This window comes from Alexandromys fortis, unplaced genomic scaffold (genome assembly GCF_014885135.2).
Source record: "Alexandromys fortis isolate MF-2015 unplaced genomic scaffold, M_Fortis_MF-2015_v1.1 scaffold_197, whole genome shotgun sequence".
NCBI lineage: Eukaryota > Metazoa > Chordata > Mammalia > Rodentia > Cricetidae > Alexandromys > Alexandromys fortis.
The window spans coordinates 1,453,495-1,471,842 of record NW_026068072.1 but is presented as its reverse complement, the minus strand read 5'-3'; the positions used below and the strand labels follow the sequence as shown (position 1 = coordinate 1,471,842).

Sequence of the window (18,348 nt, the reverse complement as noted above, 5' to 3'; positions counted from 1 at the left end):
AATATAAAACAAAATATGGTATATTAAATATTCAATAGTCATTAATACAGGTAAAGTATATTAGCTTTGGTTTACTTAAGCAAATTTAAATTAAGTATCTGTTAAAGAGTAAAGTCGCTATAGCAGGTACTTTGAAGTGTTTTGCTTTTATGTGTGTGAGGTTTCTGTTGTCTTTGCTGGCAAAAGCCTTTCCTTTTTTTTTAGTCACCAAAAGTATAAGGCGTAAAGACTGGGACAGAGGGGCTGGAGAGATGGCTCAGAGGTTAAGAGCATTGCCTGCTCTTCCAAAGGTCCTGAGTTCAATTCCCAGCAACCACATGGTGGCTCACAACCATCTGTGATAAGGTCTGGTGCCCTCTTCTGGTCTTCAGGCATACACACAGACAGAATATTGTATACATAATAAATCAATAAATATTTTAAAAAAAAAAAGACTGGGACAGAGCTCAGCATTCATGATTTTATTTTTCTTTTTAATTAGAAACAGAGTTGAATAATTCTGTTACATTCTGAACTATGGTGTAACTCATTAAGATGATCTATAACTCTAAGATATCTATGCAAACCTCAAAGTAAGTTTTTAAAATGACAATTCAAAAAATACAAATGTAGGGTTTTCTCTTCCATTGGCCTTGCCAAGGTACGCAACCCTGCTTAAAACCCTGCTCATCCCCTCGTTTATTTTTAAAGAGGCAGCGCTGCTCAAAAGCACCCTTGAAATGTTGGTGCACATACAAACACATGTGAAGGAGACCTACTGAAAGCACAGGTGTGAGTTAGCCTGTTAGTCTATGGGCTAGAGTTTAGTGTGCCGAGGGTGGCGGTTGTTCACTGGGAAAAACATATCCTAGAGAAGGAGCATCATACAGTTACTTTCCACCCTCGAGGGTTAGGGTCCATGTTGTAAACCAGACTGGGTTAAGAATCAGGAGATCACATCTTGTTCTTAAAAGCAGATTTAATTTTTTTTAATCTAAAAACTCACGTTAGTTGCCCCCCCACAAAAAAAAAAGATTTGAGACCATTAAAAGAGCCAAATGAAAAGTGGAATGGACAAAAAGGAGATTTAGTCGTGTGATCAACACTGGGAAGGGAGACAGTAAGATCCATCAAACCTGCAAGTTTGTCTCGGGACCTGGAGTGAGGTCAGTGTATAGAGGGCTGAGGCTATGCAAGACTAATCAGACCTGGTGGAGGTGGTGCCGTCATCAGGCTTCAGTCTCTCTGAGGGATTAGAAAAGTTGCTAGAACTGTTTGAAATCAGGGAGACAAGGTCCCCCTCCAGCTGGTGCCCTTCCCACTCCCAACATGAGATTTCTGGGGAACTCCTATGTCCTGAGGTTCCATGGCTTCAATAGTGACAGTCAGCTGAGACACATGTATCTCTTGAGAGTGATTTCTAATAGACTGGTTACTCCGGGGATCAGTTTTGATGATGAAGTTCTCCTGAAAAAGCCACATGTGACCCAGTAGCAGAGCTGGTGGCTCTGGGAAATGTCTACCGTTGGTGTCGGTGGCACTTAAACATTTAGAGAGTTTCTTGTTAGATAAGAGGGACCCAGAACCCCATGTTTAGGAGGATTGACAGGTCAAGATAGCAAACAGGGAAACTCCCCAAGATGCTTGAAGATGGGGCTCAGGATAAGTCCCCAGGATTGCTGCAGAGGGGACACAGACAGATGCATTTGGTTATCTTTAATAGTCTGACGTGATCCCCTAAGCTCAGTCCAAGCTGAGATTTGGGGTTTTAAGGCCAAAAGGACTTTTAGAGCTGGTTAAGACATGTTGATATAAGCGTGGGAGTTAAAGGGAACAAAGCTGCTCAAGAGAAGGTAAGGTAGGAGGCCACGATGAGCAGACCAGAGAAAAAGGAGGGGAAAAGGGAGGAAGAGGGAAAAGAGGGGGAAGGGTGGGGGAAGAGGGAGGAGAGGAGAGCTATCTCAGAATTGACCTTTGACATAAACCTCCCAAAAGTTTTTATTAATTTTTTATTTTAGCATCTACTTTAACTCCTCTGGCTTAAGAGCTATTTGTTATGAATTGCCTACTTGATCAGTTTTGGGAGATCATTTTACATCTCAGTTAAAGCCAGCTGCCTGTTTGTGATTTTTGCCTAGGACTTTGCTTTTATTGCCTCCTACTCTGGAGGTAACTGTTTGGGTTATCTTTAGTGTGTTTTTTCCAAACACTTGCAAGTTAGTCAGCAATTATCACTCCTAGAGCTGCTGGAAAGGCAGATGGCCATTTACCTCCAGGCAGTTCCCCCTCTGTGGAAACCTCATTGCCGCCTTATATATATATATATATATATATATTCTCTTTCTTTTTCTATTCTGAGAAGTTACCCATCTGTACTAGCTAGAGACTATGTGGTTTTGGTCAGTTTTCTGTGCTGCTTTTGGCAAAGGCTTTCTCAGCTTTTACCCTGAAACCAACTTCTCCTACTGGGTCTTCCTTACATGTTACATAAGCGTGAGGGCGCTCAAGACTCTAGGTGAACAAACCGGTGTCTTCCCAGGCAGACGGACGAGCCAGTGAAATGTCTTCTGACCCAGAATAGGCACATTTGCTGAGTTCCCTTGAGGCTGTTGCACACAGCGAGGCATTCCCCCTGACGCCTAACTCTGTAGTGTGGTTTGGGGTGGGGGCGAACAAGTGCCTCTCCCCTTCAGTGTCCCTATCATAAAACTCCTAAGCTAAAGGTTTGACAAGGTCACAGGAGAAGTAGCAGAAAAAAAGGCAGAATTAAGCATTTGAGGAACATCAGGAAGCAAAGGTCAAATGTCAGGAAGCAAAGGTCAAGTGATATAAACATTTCAAGGACAAGAAAAACCACAACAAAACAGAAACTAAAATGCCTTCAAAGTCTCAGAAGCAGATAAAATACTGAAAAGGAGCCAAATAGCAGAATCTAAATTGCCTTTAGAATTCTGAATGCAAGCAAGCAAACCAAACCAAATATTAGAACAAAATGCTTTCAAACAAACAAACAAACAGATAACCGCAAAGCAAATATTCTGAAAGCAGACTAAAGAGATTGCTATCGAAATATGGTCTTTTAACCAGCTCAGGGTCGACAAATAGACTGTCCACAAAACCAAGGAAAGAGCTCACCAACGACCCACCTGAGGAAATCACACCAGATGGCCAGGGCTCACGGGATGCATGCAGGTACCTGGCTTCCATTCAGGCAGTTCCTCTGTGAAAAGCGAACCATTTTTAGAACGCCGCATGTCACCATATCTGTTGACACAAAAACTACAGCTCGCATCTTAAAGGAAAGATGAGCTCGTTTATTCTGGAGTCACTTTGAGTGACCATGGCTCAGAAACACAGATTGAGGTTACCCCAAATTCCATGTTCCAACATGGAAGCAGTTTCATGAAGTTTTTATAGTTTTACAGGACAGATAAAGCCTGAATCAAGGCAAGTTTAAATGCATTGGTGGGTCCATCAGAGAGGCGGGTACAGCGAGACCTTGCTGTAGACCAAGAAGCTATATGATGGCGGTCTTAGTTTCTGAATTGCAGGAAACTAGTGATCTGCTAAGTTAATGGATTCCAAAGGGTTTCTGTCTGCTGGTTAGGGGAGTTAGTTCTGATGCAGGGGTGGGCAAGGAATGGCGGTTCCAAGGAGCTAGAACTAGTCCAAGGGAAGGTAATTTGCTCCTACACATCCCACCTCTCCATGGTGCTGCCGTTCTAATCAGTCAGGGTCTGAAGATGCAGCTTCTTTCTAAGAGCTCTGGTTCCTGAGATCAAACCTGGGGCCTGCAGCGTTCTGGGCAAGCAAGGGCCTACTCCCCAGCCCTTCCTGTATAATTCTGCATGTCTTATCTCCACACCTCCACATAGTGGTAGCATTACTTACATGTTGTGGTCTCCTTGTATATAGGGCTGACTGTGTCTGGTCAGTGAACCAGGCTCCAGTCAAGTGTGTGTGACCCCAGAGATCACAGGTGGGTGTAGCATGATCAATAAGAACTCAGAGACAATATTGGGGTTTAACTTGAAGACCAGAAAAGCAAAGCAGCCAGCCACTGGCTCTTATCTTGACTTCAGTCCGAAAATGGCGATCCTGCCTCCGGGAAACCTCAGAATGAGACTGAGACCGAGAGCTGTCTCCTCCTGTTTTATAATCTCTCCAGTTGTGGGATCAAGGGTGTGCACCACTACCACCTGGTTTCCATGGCAAACTAGTGTGGCTACCGGGATTAAAGGTGTGTCACCACTGCCTGGTCTGTAAGGCTGGCCAGAGTGGCTATTTTGCTTTTCTGATCTACAGGCAAGTTTTATTTATTAAAATACAATTGGAATGCCACTCCAGGTGGGTTCAGATATCTGGGAGGTGTGTCATCTGCTGACCCCTTGCTGTCTCTGCAGAGTGGCCTGAGTTCGTGAGGAACTATGCCCCATGGTGGGCCACACACACGCTGGACTGGCTCAAATTTGGCAAGACAGTACTAGTGGTGCACTTCGAGGATCTCAAGCAGGACCTCTTTGCCCAGCTGGGCCGAATGGTCAGCCTGCTGGGCGTGGTGGTCAGGGAAGACCGGTTGCTGTGCGTGGAGAGCCAGAAGGACGGCAACTTCAAGCGCTCCGGGCTCCGCAAGCTGGAGTATGACCCGTACACGGCCGAGATGCGCAGGACCATCGCCGCCTACATCAGGATGGTAGACACAGCACTGCGCAGTCGCAACCTCACAGGGGTGCCCGATGCCTACGGCCCAAGATGATGGGTAGCCAGGGAGGGGACCCAGCAACCCCCGTGGCTCCAAGAGCTGACTTCCCTTTGGCATGAAGACAACCCCGGGCTTCTGCCTGCCTTCAGAGAGGCCCCTGCGAGGCTTGGGAAGGAGACAACCAGGCACCTTCCCCTGACTGCCTGGTTTGGGGAGTCCATATCCCTGATGTTGGGGAGGAAGGGGAAATGTTTATCATGGAGACGGTAGTGGTTGGGAGGTTCTGAATGTGACAGCTGATAGACGGTTATATGCAGTGACCCTGCAGCTGACTGTGAGGGCTCCTGTCTTTTTCCCTGAGCAAGCACCGGCTTTCTGATCTCTCTCAGGCCTCCTCTGTGTGACAGACAGGTGTGTGGTATGTGTCTCCGTGGCCTTAGAATTCTGACTTCTGAGGTAGGAAGACCGGTGCTTTGGCACCACCGTGGGAGCTGCCCCCACATGTGAGATCCAAGCTGGGTACCGTTCCACCAGGACTGAAACTCTGTCCTTTCTGCCCACACTGTGTCTTTGGGGTTGGGAGTGACTTTGGGATTCTTGATCCTTCTTCCAAAGTCCCTTAGGTACCAAAAAACCAACCCAGCAGTTGGCCATGTGCCCAATACAGAGCCCCAGTGGCCCATATTTTCAGGGTGGGATCCAACATGTCTATCTTACACTGCCCCCCTGAGTCCCTTAACCGGGGAGTCCTTTACTACCCAGGGGAGCACAAAAGTACTCCAACTCAGAAGGCGCCACACGCAAAATAGCCCCCTACTCGCCAAGACATCAGCCTCCCTTCGCTTGCATATAGCCCAATAGGGCCAGTCCCTACTGGGGACTCCTTAAAAATGGGGTAATGGATGGCCCTCCATTTCCACAGCACCACCGCTCTCGACGCTGAGACACCAAACCAAAGGATTTCTGACTTAGGTCACTGGTCATGTTTTCAAGTGCATGCATCCAGGATCCTGTCTCCCCACCTTGGATCCCTGCGGCTTCCCCTCCAGCCCGCACCTTCATCATTTCCACTGCACAGACACAAAAGCCATAGTCACAGCCCCCTCGCTCTTCTGTCTGGAGCAGCCCCCCTCCCCCCCGCCGCAGCTTTGGGGGCAAACACTCATTCCCAGCTAGCCAAGGAACCCAGGAGAAGGTTCATGAAAAGAGATATATTTTTTTAAGAGGAATATGACCAAGACATTCTGCCCCTTGGATACTGGCCACGCAAAAAGGAAGGGCCAGAGACTCTACCTGCTTCCCTTCTCCAGTGCCCTCATCTGGAGGCTTTGGACCACCCCAGGGCTTGGCCAGAGGGCTCTGAATGTATTTTGTATGGTGTTTCTTCCCTCCAGGCTCATTTCTAGTTTTCTTTTACTGGGTAGCAGATGACCACCTCTCCCCTCCAGTTTGGAGGTCATTCTCTCTGGCTCCAGAACCTGGACCAGTTCCTTGCTAGTGGCCACCTCTGGTCACGAACTTTCTGTTCAAAGATTCCTCAGGTCAGTGCGATCATTAAAGAGTTTTGTTGCTAATTCTACCATGTGCCCCTGTTGTAGATGCTGCGCTCACAGATGAGACGTTTTCTTGGGTGTGTGTGTGAGAGAGAGAGAGAAGAGAATGTCCAAGAAAGGGCTGAGGTGTGAAATTCTCTGGGCTTGTGCACAGATGTGGAAGACGTGTTCTTAAGAGGTCTCTTCTGTATATGTGAGTGACAGCTGTACATGTCTCTTCACTAGGGGAGCCAGTGACAACAAAGACACAGGGAAGCCTCTCTGATGCCGAGAATGCTGTGGTTGGCCCATTCAGTCCCCAGACCTCTACCCTGGCTTTTCACACCAGACTGCAGCTTCTCTGGGGAGGGCTGTGACCAGTCCCAGCCAGAGGGAGAAAGGGCTTTTAATGTTGCCTTGTTGGCAGTGGGGAGGGGTCTTCACCCCACTCAAAGTCCTAGCCCCCAACACAGGAACAAGAAGAAGGACTTGAGTGGTAGAGTCATGGGGGAGGGAATGCTGCTCCTGAGAGCCATGCTGGGTGAGTAAGTTCATGTGGGCCTGGGCTGACTCAGATCTCAATCGTAAGCCAACTCTTACCTGTCACAGATGTATTCGTTCCTAGACCCTTGAGCCTGGGTCACCCAAACCTAGACCCTTGAACATGTGTCACCTGGGATGGGACAGGACAGAAACTTCCATCTACATAGACCCTTGAACCTGGGTCACCCAAACCTAGACCCTTGTACCTGGATTGCACCTAAATCCTGATACAGTTTATATGATCCTAGACACATGCTGGTCCATGATCAGTCTTAGACTAACCATACTCCTTATCCTAACTCCACATTGACTGAGTCCCAAGACTGGTTTTATGCATACTGAACCCTACTCCTGGTTCTTTGACCATTCTGACCATGTTCCCAGGCTGATCCCTGACCTGCCCCAAACAGATGCAATTGATGTCTCTTGACTGGTCCTTAATCTGTGTCCTGACTGACTCTGGTGCTGACTAAGTCAGAGTCTTGGCTTGGGGGGAGTCTTAGCCTTGGCCGTGTGTGCCCTGATGTGATCTTACATCAAGGCTTGACTAGTCCTAGTGGCCAGAACCAATAAACTGCTTTGAACCTAAGTCTCTATGTCCCTGAGGCCACTTGTGCCAACCCACTCCCAGTGAAGGAAGCCATGTAGCATCTAGCTGGCCTGGATTCTTGTCTCAGGATCACACGGAACCTGCTGCATCTGTCTTCCATTCTTCCCTGATGGTCCGGCCATGGCCAGGGGTGAAGCTAGGCTAAAGCACTTGCCAACATCTGCCCAGCCTGTGGCCATTTGCATTCAAATCTTTCTATTTCAGACTTAGGAGGAACTAAAGTAGCTTCTGTGATCATCACCCACACATACTTCCTAAGCATGCACTATCGGTGTGGCTCACCCTGCACATACTTCCTAAGCATGCACTGTCGGCGTGAAACATCCTTCACATACTTCCTAAGCATGAACTGTCGGTGTGACACACCCTGCTCCCTGTTTTAGAGTCTGAACGAGGATTTAAAAGCCTCCATCCCTATAGAGTTCACATTTACCAGGTACCCAGCAGTCATTTCAAGTATCAGAAAGCATTTGAGGAAGAGGATGGTAAGGTCTCTGGTGACCCCTGTGAGCCGCAGACACTGCTGAGCCCCAACACAGAGATTAGTTTCAGAGCCAAGGCTCTCACTATGGAAAGCAACATGAAAAATAGCTATGGGTCCCCAGTACAGGGAGGGGAGGGCAGGGGGCATCCAAGCTGGATCCTGCTGTCTTCTCACAGTGGCTCCCAGACTCAAGTAGAATAAGGCTGATTCTTGGAATCAATTCCAGGTTTTCCCAGGCGCCATGAAGGTGGCCACATCCAGCGTGGGAGGGAAGAAGAGAGCCAGGGGACGGGCAGGTCCTCCAAAGCTGCCCTGGCTCAGGCTCAGCCCTTCTTCCTTTACGTCTCTCTTTTGTTTTCTTTCTTCTCATCCCTCCTCCTCCTTACTGTTTTTCTTACAGCCATGGTTTCCCTCCTTGCGGTCTGATTTCCACCAGCTGCCTAGGGTGCCTCTTTCTTCTCTGCCTGCCCCTGACTGTCCCTCCACCTTTCTCTGGCCTCACCATCCACTTGGTCTCTGCATTGTTGTTGCAAGTGTCTCTCCATCTCTACCCCTTGACCTTGGAGCTCTCAACTTCTCTCTCCTTCCTTCCTCCCTCTTTCCCACCCCATCTCCTCATCCTGCAGAGTGGGGGTGGCTTTGTGGGATTCAGGCATCATGAGACAAATGTACCAAGGCTGGTAACCAAGGAAGTGGTTTCCTTAGCAACAGAGTCTGCAGGCTGGGGCTGCACTGCCCTGTCCTTAACTCTGCTATTACAATAATAGAATAAAGGAAGAAAGAAGACGGGAGGAAATGAGTGAGAGAAGGAAAGAGAGAACAAATGTCAGGCTGAGTGCCTCAGTGTGATCTCTGCTGTGGTCCCTCCAGGAGGGGACAGTGCTCCACCACCAGATCATTGTCGGATGCTTTGGGAAGGGTGAGGGATGAGAGAGACAAAGTGGAGAGGGTTGGGGTAAGCACCTGAAGGACAGATAGATAGAAAAGACAAAAAGGGCAGACAGGGTCTGGAGCTCCCAGGCTCAGCAGCCCCTCACATCAGGGGGATCCTGTGACTGAAGGGAGCATAGGGGGATCAGGTGAAGGTAGGAAAGTTTTCTATGATTTCTGGTTTCTCTTAGCAGGGATGGGGGTAGGAGAGCATAAAGAAGGATGCAGAGATCTCCCATTCCACCCTCCTCCAAGGAGAAACACGGAGGCTGGAACCACCCCGAGTGTGGCCAAGGCACGAGATGCTCAAAGAAGTTGTTCACTTTGGGGCACAGAAGTTGGTGACAGTGCTTGGGTTGGAACCAGAAACCATCAGAGTCCTGTTTGGAAGCTGGAGAGGCAAAGGGTGTACTTGGAGAGAAGGGGGGGGGGGCAGAGAGAAAGCAGGGAGGGGAAAGGAGGGACGGAGGGCTAGGGAGCCTTAAATCATTGCTCCCAAGTTGTTTTACATGCCTGGATGCATTACAGCCTGCGTAGCTGTAAAGGACGGTCTCCAAAGAACACATCTGTCCAGAGGTATTCCGTTCTAGAAAGACAGACTGGGTCCCCCTTCTAGGCTGGTGTTCAAGAGTCAGGGATATAGGAGGCATGGGGATGAAGGGCACAGAGCTGTTAGTGGAGACAAACATGTCCACCTCTTTCCAAAAAGCACGGCATGCAGGATGAGGTGCACACAGCAACGCATCTATCTATTGCTCTTTGCCAGTTTAGTGCTTCCTTCAGATGTGAGCCTGTTATCTGCCAGCATTCAGGGGAGATGCCTGAGGAGGAGGGAATGGCGAGGCGTTTCCCCACCCCCACCTTGGCTTTCATCTCAGAAGTGGTCACAATACTCCAGCAGACAGGCAGCACTGTGTCTGATTGAAATGGGCAGACCCTGAGGGAGGCGGCTCATTGATGCAAATGACTTGGGGGCATTAGGAGGCATGGGCTTCTAGACTGCAGGGAATGAAGAATCGGCAGAGTGGCAGAGCAGAGCCTGGCTGGTGACCTTCATGAGTCCCCAAGTGAAGGGCTGGAGGGAGAAGTCTCTGGTGAGGCCTGAGGTGGGCACTCATCCCATCATTATGGCCACCCAGGCTTCCTGAACACGACATGACCGCTGATCTCAGATCTTCTGAACCTTATTTTCCCACAGATTGGGCCCAAGGTTGGAGCTTCCTGCTATAGGGACCACAGTAATGAGAGCTGGTGGGGGGGGGGGGCAGTATGGAAGTCCTCCAAGCTTGCCTATGTCACATATGAAAGAACACTCACACATCATCCCAAGGGCGTGGCACTGATGACTATGGCCGTCGCCCCACTTGGCGCCCAGCACACAGTAGGTGCCCAGGGACTCCTGAAGGAGTGATGTTCCAGTAAAGCTCCTGAGAGAAGCCTCGGTCGGCAACCAGGACAGGCCTGAGATAGATAGCCCTTGCTGCCTGGGATCCATCCCACAGCAGGCCTAAGATAGCCCTTGCTGCCTGGGATCTGTCTCCCATAAACACTGAGATCTCTTTTGCTCTCACCACCCCCCACACCTGAACTCCGAAAGCTAACCGTGTAGTGTAGCCCTCATCCTGGTCCCCAAGAGCCAGCTGTGCACAAGTAGTGATGTCACATGGGAACTGGTCAGTGCTACAGAACAGATGTACATAGGGGGCACCTCCCACTCCTCCGAGGAAGTGGCTGATGGCTAACTGTCTATGGGACTCTATTCAGGCTTCTTCTCCCAGACAACCTGACCACACAGACCACAATCAGCTTCTCCTCAGCCACATTGATCTTGCCTTTGGATGTGACAGTATGTTAGAACCCAAAGCATGTGTTTGTGTGTGTTGTGCACGAGACTAAAGCTGTGTTGTCAAAGGCCGGTTGACTCACCAGAATGGCAGCTCTGCGGGGAGCTGGGAATGTTGCAGGTCCAGAGCCTGATCAGTTCACTTTGGGCTACCTCCAGCTCCCTGAATAGCCGTTCCTTAACTGCCTGTGTTGGCCCTAACATGCTATGACTAACAGGTAAATCCTGAGATGTTTTAACTCAGCAGACTCCCCCCCCAGCTCCCACCAACCTGGAAGCTGAGTATCATCAAAACATCACCGAGGCCTTCAGCCAAGGTTCATCCACCAGTGAGTTTAGAAAGTGTCTTCATCTGTGGCTGAGTTTCTCTGTCCCTATAAAAACTTCATGAAATGGCTTACTAGTTGGGACATGGAATTTGGGAAGACTTAAACCTGTGTTCCCAGCCACAGTCACTCTATCTCCAGAATAAACTCTTTTTTTCAGGTGAGAGCTGTGCTTTTGTGTTGATAATGTGTATATGTGTGTTTGCCTATGTGTGTTCACACCAAGGTATGCTCAGTTGTGCTCATACATTACATATGACTGTATATGTGTGTGTGCGTGTACATGTATGTGTCACATACCTCCTCAAGCTGTGAACTCTCCAGTCTTTTCCCTTTGTTTACAGATATCTCCTGATTCAGGCAGCGACAAGCACTCACCTGGTGGAAAACGATGTGCCCATCCTGTCACATCCGGCACCCACAGGGTTCAAGCATTTGAGGTTCAGGGATGGAAAGGTCCATCTTCTGGGCGCTGGCCAGAGAAGGGGAACAATGGGAAATAATGGTTCCCATGGTGATGGTAACTGCTGGTTACTAAGCACCAATTGTGCGCCGACAGATGCTAGCATCTCAAAATCACTCCCAGGTCCCTGTAAGGAAGGAACTCTTATCCTCCCCCATTTTATTTCAGGATATGAAGGCTAAGAGAGGGAAGGTAGTTTGGCCAAGGTTGCACAGCTTAAAGAAGGTGGAAGAGGACTTTGAACCCAGGAAGTCTGGTGTGGTGGTTAGAATGAGAAAAGCCCCCATAGGCTCATCTATTTGAATGCTTAGTCATGGGAGCATGACACCATTTTAAACGATTAGAAGGATGAGGAGGTGTGGCCTTGTTGGAAGAAGTGTGTTACTTGGGGTGGGCTTTGAGATTTCAAAATCCCAAGCCAGTCCCAGTGTCCCTTTATGTTGTGGATGTAGCTCTTTGCCTGCTACCATGCCTGTCATGATGGTCATGAACTGACCCTCTGAAACTGTAAGCAAGCTCCTGTTTAACTGGATGTTTCTCTACCATCCACCAGTTCCCAAATACCCACTCTGAGGCTTAATATTAATTACAAACTGTTTGGCCTATTAGCTAAGGCTTATTATTAACTAGCTCTTACAACTTAAATCACCCCATTTCTATTAGTCTATATTTTACCATGAGGCTCATGGCTTGTTACCGTATATCTTGCTTTCCAGTGGCTGCTGGCCTCTCCCTCCTTCTTCCTCCCTGTATTCAATTTGACTTTCCCACCTAGCTATATTCTGCCCTGCCATAGACCAAAGCAGCTTCTTTATTAACCAATGGTAATAAAAATATATTCATAGCATACAGAGGGGCATCCCACATCACTCCCGGCTAAATGCTTTCTTTCATACAAGTTGCCTTGGTTGTGGTGTCTCTTCAAGGCAACAGAATACTAAGACATCTGACCTGAGAACCTACTTATGTAATCATGTGCTGAATGGTAGGCATGGGGTAGACATGAGGTCAGGAGGAAGAAGGAAGCCATGGGTCCAACAAGACACTGGGGAGGGGGTGCTGCGGGTGACTTTCTACCAAGGAGGAGAGAAGGAGAAGTGGGGCACACAGCTGGGCTTTCCGAGGTTACCTAGGACTCAGATTGAGAAATAAGAAGCCTCTCAAAGCTGCGGTTCCCGGATTCACACAATGAAACCCCAACTTCCCACACAGGCGTTTAGCAACGTCTGGAGGTGTTGTTGGGTTCTTCCACAGCTGCAGTTTTGCTGGCATGTTAGTGGGTAGAGGCAAGGACTGTCACTCCTCGCCACAGTGGACAGAACATACGGGTGAAGTGAAATGGACACAAGACACTCTGAGTGCAGTGGCTCAGGGGTAGCCATGCAGATGCCCCCCAGTTCTTAGCTGCACATGGGAACTTACAGGTTCCCATGACAACTGCCAGGCAAGAAAGAATTCTTGGATTCATAGGTTTTCTGCAACATTTTTTCCTGTTGAAACTACCCCACCCCCCACCCCATAGTCCATAGAAAAGAATGTGCCAGAGAGAAAGGAAGGTGTGGTCCTTTTTCTGATGATAAATGAGGGTATAGGACTAATTTAGGGTGGAGTGTAAAAAAGGAAGAGTGTAAAAACCACAAACACCCAACTAACATATGTGGAAGAGACTGAGAAGGAGGCGTTGAGTCAGAGCCATGAATTGTCTTTTCAAGAAAAATTTGTTTGTGGTCCTTCAATCCACTAAGGGGCTGAAGATATAGCTCAGGTGGTGGAGTGTCTGAGTCTATCCTCAACACCACATAATCCAGGTGTGGTGGTACACATCTGTAATCCCAGGATCCAGGAGATGGAGGTAGGAGGATCAGGGGTTCAAGGATCAAAAGTTCCTGATCTGTTGTGGTCTCAAGGTTAGCCTGAGCTACGTGACACTCTGTCTCAGTAATCCAAAAATGTATAAATCCATCCCTTGGGGCCTGAATTAGGAAATTAGACTCTTGGAGTTAAAGCAGTAGGACCCTGTTTTCAGTGTTGACCATTGATTGCCTCTATTATAGAGCTCCCCACCCCCCAGGAGATGTTTGAGCAGATGAAGGGCCTGGCATCCAGTGGGTTTGTTAATTAGTGATTTATGGGGAGGGCCCAGCCCTTTGTGGATGGTGGTCCTTGATTCTATTAGAAAGCAGACTGAGCAAGTCACGGGGAAGAAGCCAGTAAGCAGTACCCTTTCATGACTTCTGCTTCTGCCTCGAGTTCCTGCCCTGCTTGAGTTCCTATCCTGACTTCCTTTGATGATAAACTGATGTGGAACTGTACGCTGGATTAACCCTTTCCTTCCCTAGTTGCTTTTGGTCGTGGTGTTTATCACAGCAATAGAAACCTGAGATGATGGGCTTTGAGATTAAAAACCTGAGTCAGGTCCAGCTTGGTTGGTCTGCTTTATGCTTTGTGGTTGAGGATGGGAGCTCTTGGCTTCCTGCTCTGGCTGCCATGTCTGCCCCCTGCTGCCATGCTTCCATGCAACGACGGCCTCTTATCCCTCCAGAACCATAAGCCCAAATATGCTCATCTGTAAGTTTCCTTGGTCACGGTGTTTATGACAGCGGCAGAAAAGTGACTGATACGGGGCTGGACACGTTTGTAGGGTGCACTGGGCAAATGAAGCTCCCTGGTGAGGAGTGGGCAGGATGGTGGCAATGAATGCACAGATGGACCAGTAAATGGCCGAGAAGAGGGTGAACCAGCAAATGAAGAATGCCTGAGCTGGATGGACGAGAGTGTGAATGAGTCATGGGTGGATGGATGAATGGGCGGGAGGATGACTAGACGGATGAAGGACTGGACGGCTTCTTCCCCTCTGAATGTGCTGTCTTCTCCTGCCCCTTTCCACATGCTATGGAGCCAGGTGTTTTGCACATGGTGGCATGCAAGCCTGGATTTCCCACTATTGCTGGATTTTCCATTGTTGGCTTCTGAGGGTTGCAGCTGTTGACTGATTTTTTTCAAACCGTCGTTGCAAGTATCCTGCTTTTTGGTATGGTCACACTGAAGTCCCTGCCCCTAGTCAGTGTGGCAGACACTGTCCACTGGGCATCACCATCTTAACCAGAGCAGCTATGACTACTCATTAGCGATTGGAGGGTTGAGGGGTCATTATACCCTCATCAGACTCCAGTTCCCTACTCAGATTCTTAAATCAGGATTCATCTCAAAGATGAATAATCAGGTCTGAGTAGAGGAAGAGTGTGTCCTAGTTAGGGTTTCTATCATGGAGGCCCAAAAATGTAGCCTACTTCCACCTTGTCTGAAGGTCAGAGAGTTTCAGCTTGCTCAATGTTGTTGATAACAACTGTGGCTACACACCCTGACCTAGGGTGTGATTACTTAGTGGTTTTGGACATTAAGATGACCCACGGAGGTAGATCCACTCCACCCTGACCAAAGGTCAGAGAGTTGAAACTTACTTCTGTTCCTTCAAGGTTTCTGTGTGTTGCTACCTCAAAGGTCCTACCTTGATTTAGATCAGAGTTCTTTCTCAAGGTCATTGTTAACAAGTGTGGCTAGGATGGGCTGACCTAGTATTTCAGGAATAGAGAAGTAGATATGTTTCTACCTCAAACAAAAGTCTCAAGACCCAACTAAGTTTTTACTCCTTTAAGGAGATAGCACTGGATTCCACCCAGAGAGTGGTTTGCCTACAGAATGTTTTGGTCTAGGGTGTGAGCATGACTTATCTTGTTCTAGCAACAGAATGTTTCTTCAACTGGTCTTTTCATTTCCTTGAAGTGTGTTAATGCAGTTTTTTATCTTACTCCTACTTTTTGGGGGTTGGGGTATTTAAGCAAATGGAAATTACACACGGGTGATTTCAGTGTTCACTGGAACTTCCTCCCAGTACTATCCTCTTTCTCTTTTATTATTTTTACTTGCATCTTCGTTCTCTTTACTTATTTTCTAGTCCCCATGCACCAACCCTGGTAAGTAGAATCCTTGTTGGTCTCTGACATTCTATTGCTGTGACACAAGGCCATGACCAAAGCAAGTTGGGGAGGGAGGGTTTATTTGGCTTGCACTTTTACATTCCCTCATTGAAGGAAGTCAGGACAGGAGCTCAAACAGGGCAGGAACCTGGAAGCAGGAAATGATGCACAAGCCAAGGAGGAGTGCTTGAAATGGTAAAAATAAAACACTGAAGGTTCTAGAGGGGCAGGGGCCACAGAAGGCAATGTGCCACAAGGGGCAGTGGGTCCCAGGCAGGAAGCTGTGCGGCCTGTGAGAGCCCTCATCCCATGAGGAACCACTGCAGGTGAGAGACAGAGACTGATAAGCATGCCATGCAGAGAAAGTGGGTATTTATTTAGTGGGTTATGGAGGGGAAAGAGGGGAAGGGGAGAAGGGGAATGAGGAGAGAGAGGCTGAGAGAGAGAGAGAGAGAGAGAGAGAGAGAGAGAAGAGAAACAGGGAGGAGGGGAGAGGAGAAGATACCTCTTTGTGAGAGAGAAGGAAAAGAAGAAAGTTCTCACAGGCTGGAAGCAGAAGAAAGATCCACTTATGGAATGGGAGAGTGGGCAGGGCTTGTCTCTTAAAGGGACAGGACAGACCATTACAGTGCTATTCACTGGCTTGTTCCTCACGGCTTGCTCAGCCTGCTTTCTTATAGAACCCAGGACCACCAATCCAGGATTGGCCCCACCCACCATAGGCTGAGCCCTCCCCATCAATCACTAGTTAAGAATATACCCTACAGACCTGCCGACAGGCAGAACTGATGGTAAGCATTTTCTTATTAAGATTCTTTCCCTAATTTTTCTATTATATTTTTGTTGACAAAAAGAAGAAAAAACCCACCATACCTGCCCCCCCAATCTGGTGACAACCCCCCACCTTGTGACTACTTCCTTTGGCAGGACTGCATCACCTAAAACTCCCCAAATGGTACCACCTCCTGGGAACTGAGGTTTCAAATGCCTGAAATTATAGGGGACATTTCTCATTCAAACCACTACACACTCCCTGCTCAAGTCCTGTGGGAGATGAACCCCTATTTTTCCATCTGTTCTTTCTTCACCCTCAATTCATTTCTCCCACTCTCATCAGGGTTGCTGTGGTTCAGAAATGTCACAAGGTCCTGACATCTCCTGAGCTCAGTACTCTCTCTGCAAATCCATCGTGCTGAACTAGGTGAGCCCCTAAGGATCCTGTGGATTCATGGACAAAGAAGGGCTTGTGTGTAGACCTGGAGTCACAAAACCAGACAATGGCTGAAGCACTGAAGAGAGGGAAGAGGCTGGTCACACCTGCTTCCCCTACACCATCAGCCCCACCTCACCCCTTCTCCTCACTCCCTTCTCTGCAAGTCTCTAAGTGACCCAGAGGCTGGAGAAGCCTGACTCAGGGAAACCCACACCCACTGCGTGGCCTTTCTAGGCTGGCCTAGAGCAATAACCAGCCCACCCCTTGTCTCTGTGGGCTATGGAAAGTGTCTAATTAATAAACACGCCTTTAATGCAAGTTGATGTTAAAGAGCGACATTTAAATGCTAATTATTGTTATCAGGGGCTGTTTTCTGCCTAATTAAATGCACGGATTCTGTAATTATTAGCTAATTCCCAAAGAGAAGCCAGGCCCTCAGGTGTTAGAACTTTCTCTCAGCCGTTAACCGGATTCTCAAGTCCTTAGAAGGTAAGTCTGGTGGTCTTGGGGCTCAAAAGGGGGTGAAGTAGAGTCCTTGGGGCAGAAAAAGGACTCCGAAGTCGCTTTGTTGTCAGTTCCTGTGGCTCAGCCTTAGGAATGTGACCCCCCACCCCGTGCCTGGAAAGTGAGAGGCACTAAGGGACCTGACCCTCAGGAGCACTGGTGGCCGCAGCCTCTGTGGGACTGCTGCCTCCACCCTGGGTTACCTTTTCTGCCAGCTGTTTTGAAAGGTATTTTACACACAGCATGTCTTAGTTGGCTTCACGTTGCTACAGTAAGCACCTGGGCTGGTTAATTTATAGTTAAAGGGTTTCTTTAGCTCTGGGTCCTAGTTCCAGCCAGGATAGGGCAGCCCCTGAGCTTTGGCCTTCTGGCCAAGCAGGAGAGTTGGCTGGAGAAACCCGCTTGCATGTTCTTGTCTTTTCTAGACTTTCCATCGACAGAACCATTCACAGAGCCTGGCTCCTCCACCCTGAGCGTTAACGTTCCACTCCCTTATCGCAGGTGACAAGTGGTGCTCCCGCCCACGTGTAAGGGATGTTTTATTTCTGTTTCTGCGGGAGGTAGCTGGCAGTCAAGGCTAATATTTCACATGTCTCCCACCTGTAAAACTTTAATGCATATCTTTTCATACTTCCTCCTGGGCCAAACTCTTCTTCAAGCAAAGTTCCTCCTCCCTGCACCCCCCCCCCCAGAACTTCATGGCCCAGAGCAGCTGGCCACACCCCCTTTTTTCCACTTCCTTTGTGCCTGTTCTTTTAAAACTAGCCAATAATGAGGATGGAGAGATGACTGAGTGGCTCAGAGCATTTGCTGTTCTTGCAGAGAACCCAGGCTCAGTTCCCAGCCCCCATGTGGTGGCTCACAGCCATCTGTAATTCTGGATTCAGGGGATCTGCTCCCCTCTTCTGCCCTCATCACTGCAGGCACGTGGTGCACACACATGCAGGCAAAGCACAGAGCAACATAAAATAAATCCTTTTTTAAAAAAACCTAGCCAATCACAAAACACTGTGAGGTGGGATTCCAGGAAATGGGGAAAAGACCCTGTCACCACCTGCGTTAGAATAAAACCTCAGGAGCTGCACGAGGCTGTGTGAGTCTCTAATCCCAGCATTCAGGAGGCTGAGCAGGTGGATCTCTGTGGGCCAGCCCTGGCTACATAGTGAGACTGCCTCAGAGAGAGAGAGAGAGAGAGAGAGAGAGAGAGAGAGAGAGAGAGAGAGAGAGAGAGAGAGAGAGAGA

The 18,348-nt window shown here is 48.5% G+C and overlaps 1 protein-coding gene and 1 long non-coding RNA gene across 2 annotated transcripts in view; one reads left to right on the top strand and one right to left on the bottom strand.

Moving 5' to 3' along the window:
- The window catches only part of Wscd2 (WSC domain containing 2), a 90,021-nt gene extending 83,761 nt beyond the window's left edge, over positions 1 to 6,260 (top strand). The window contains exon 9 of the mRNA XM_050121134.1: positions 4,383 to 6,260. Coding sequence (XP_049977091.1) covers positions 4,383 to 4,735 — 353 coding nt within the window. The 3' untranslated portion in view covers positions 4,736 to 6,260. The remainder of the gene's footprint in view (positions 1 to 4,382) is intronic.
- Positions 632 to 18,348, bottom strand: part of LOC126488001 (uncharacterized) — an 18,375-nt gene continuing 658 nt past the window's right edge. The window contains exons 2-3 of the long non-coding RNA XR_007588541.1: positions 11,328 to 11,421; positions 632 to 3,199 (exon numbers count right to left, since the gene is read on the bottom strand). This is a non-coding gene — a long non-coding RNA (uncharacterized lncRNA). The remainder of the gene's footprint in view (positions 3,200 to 11,327; positions 11,422 to 18,348) is intronic.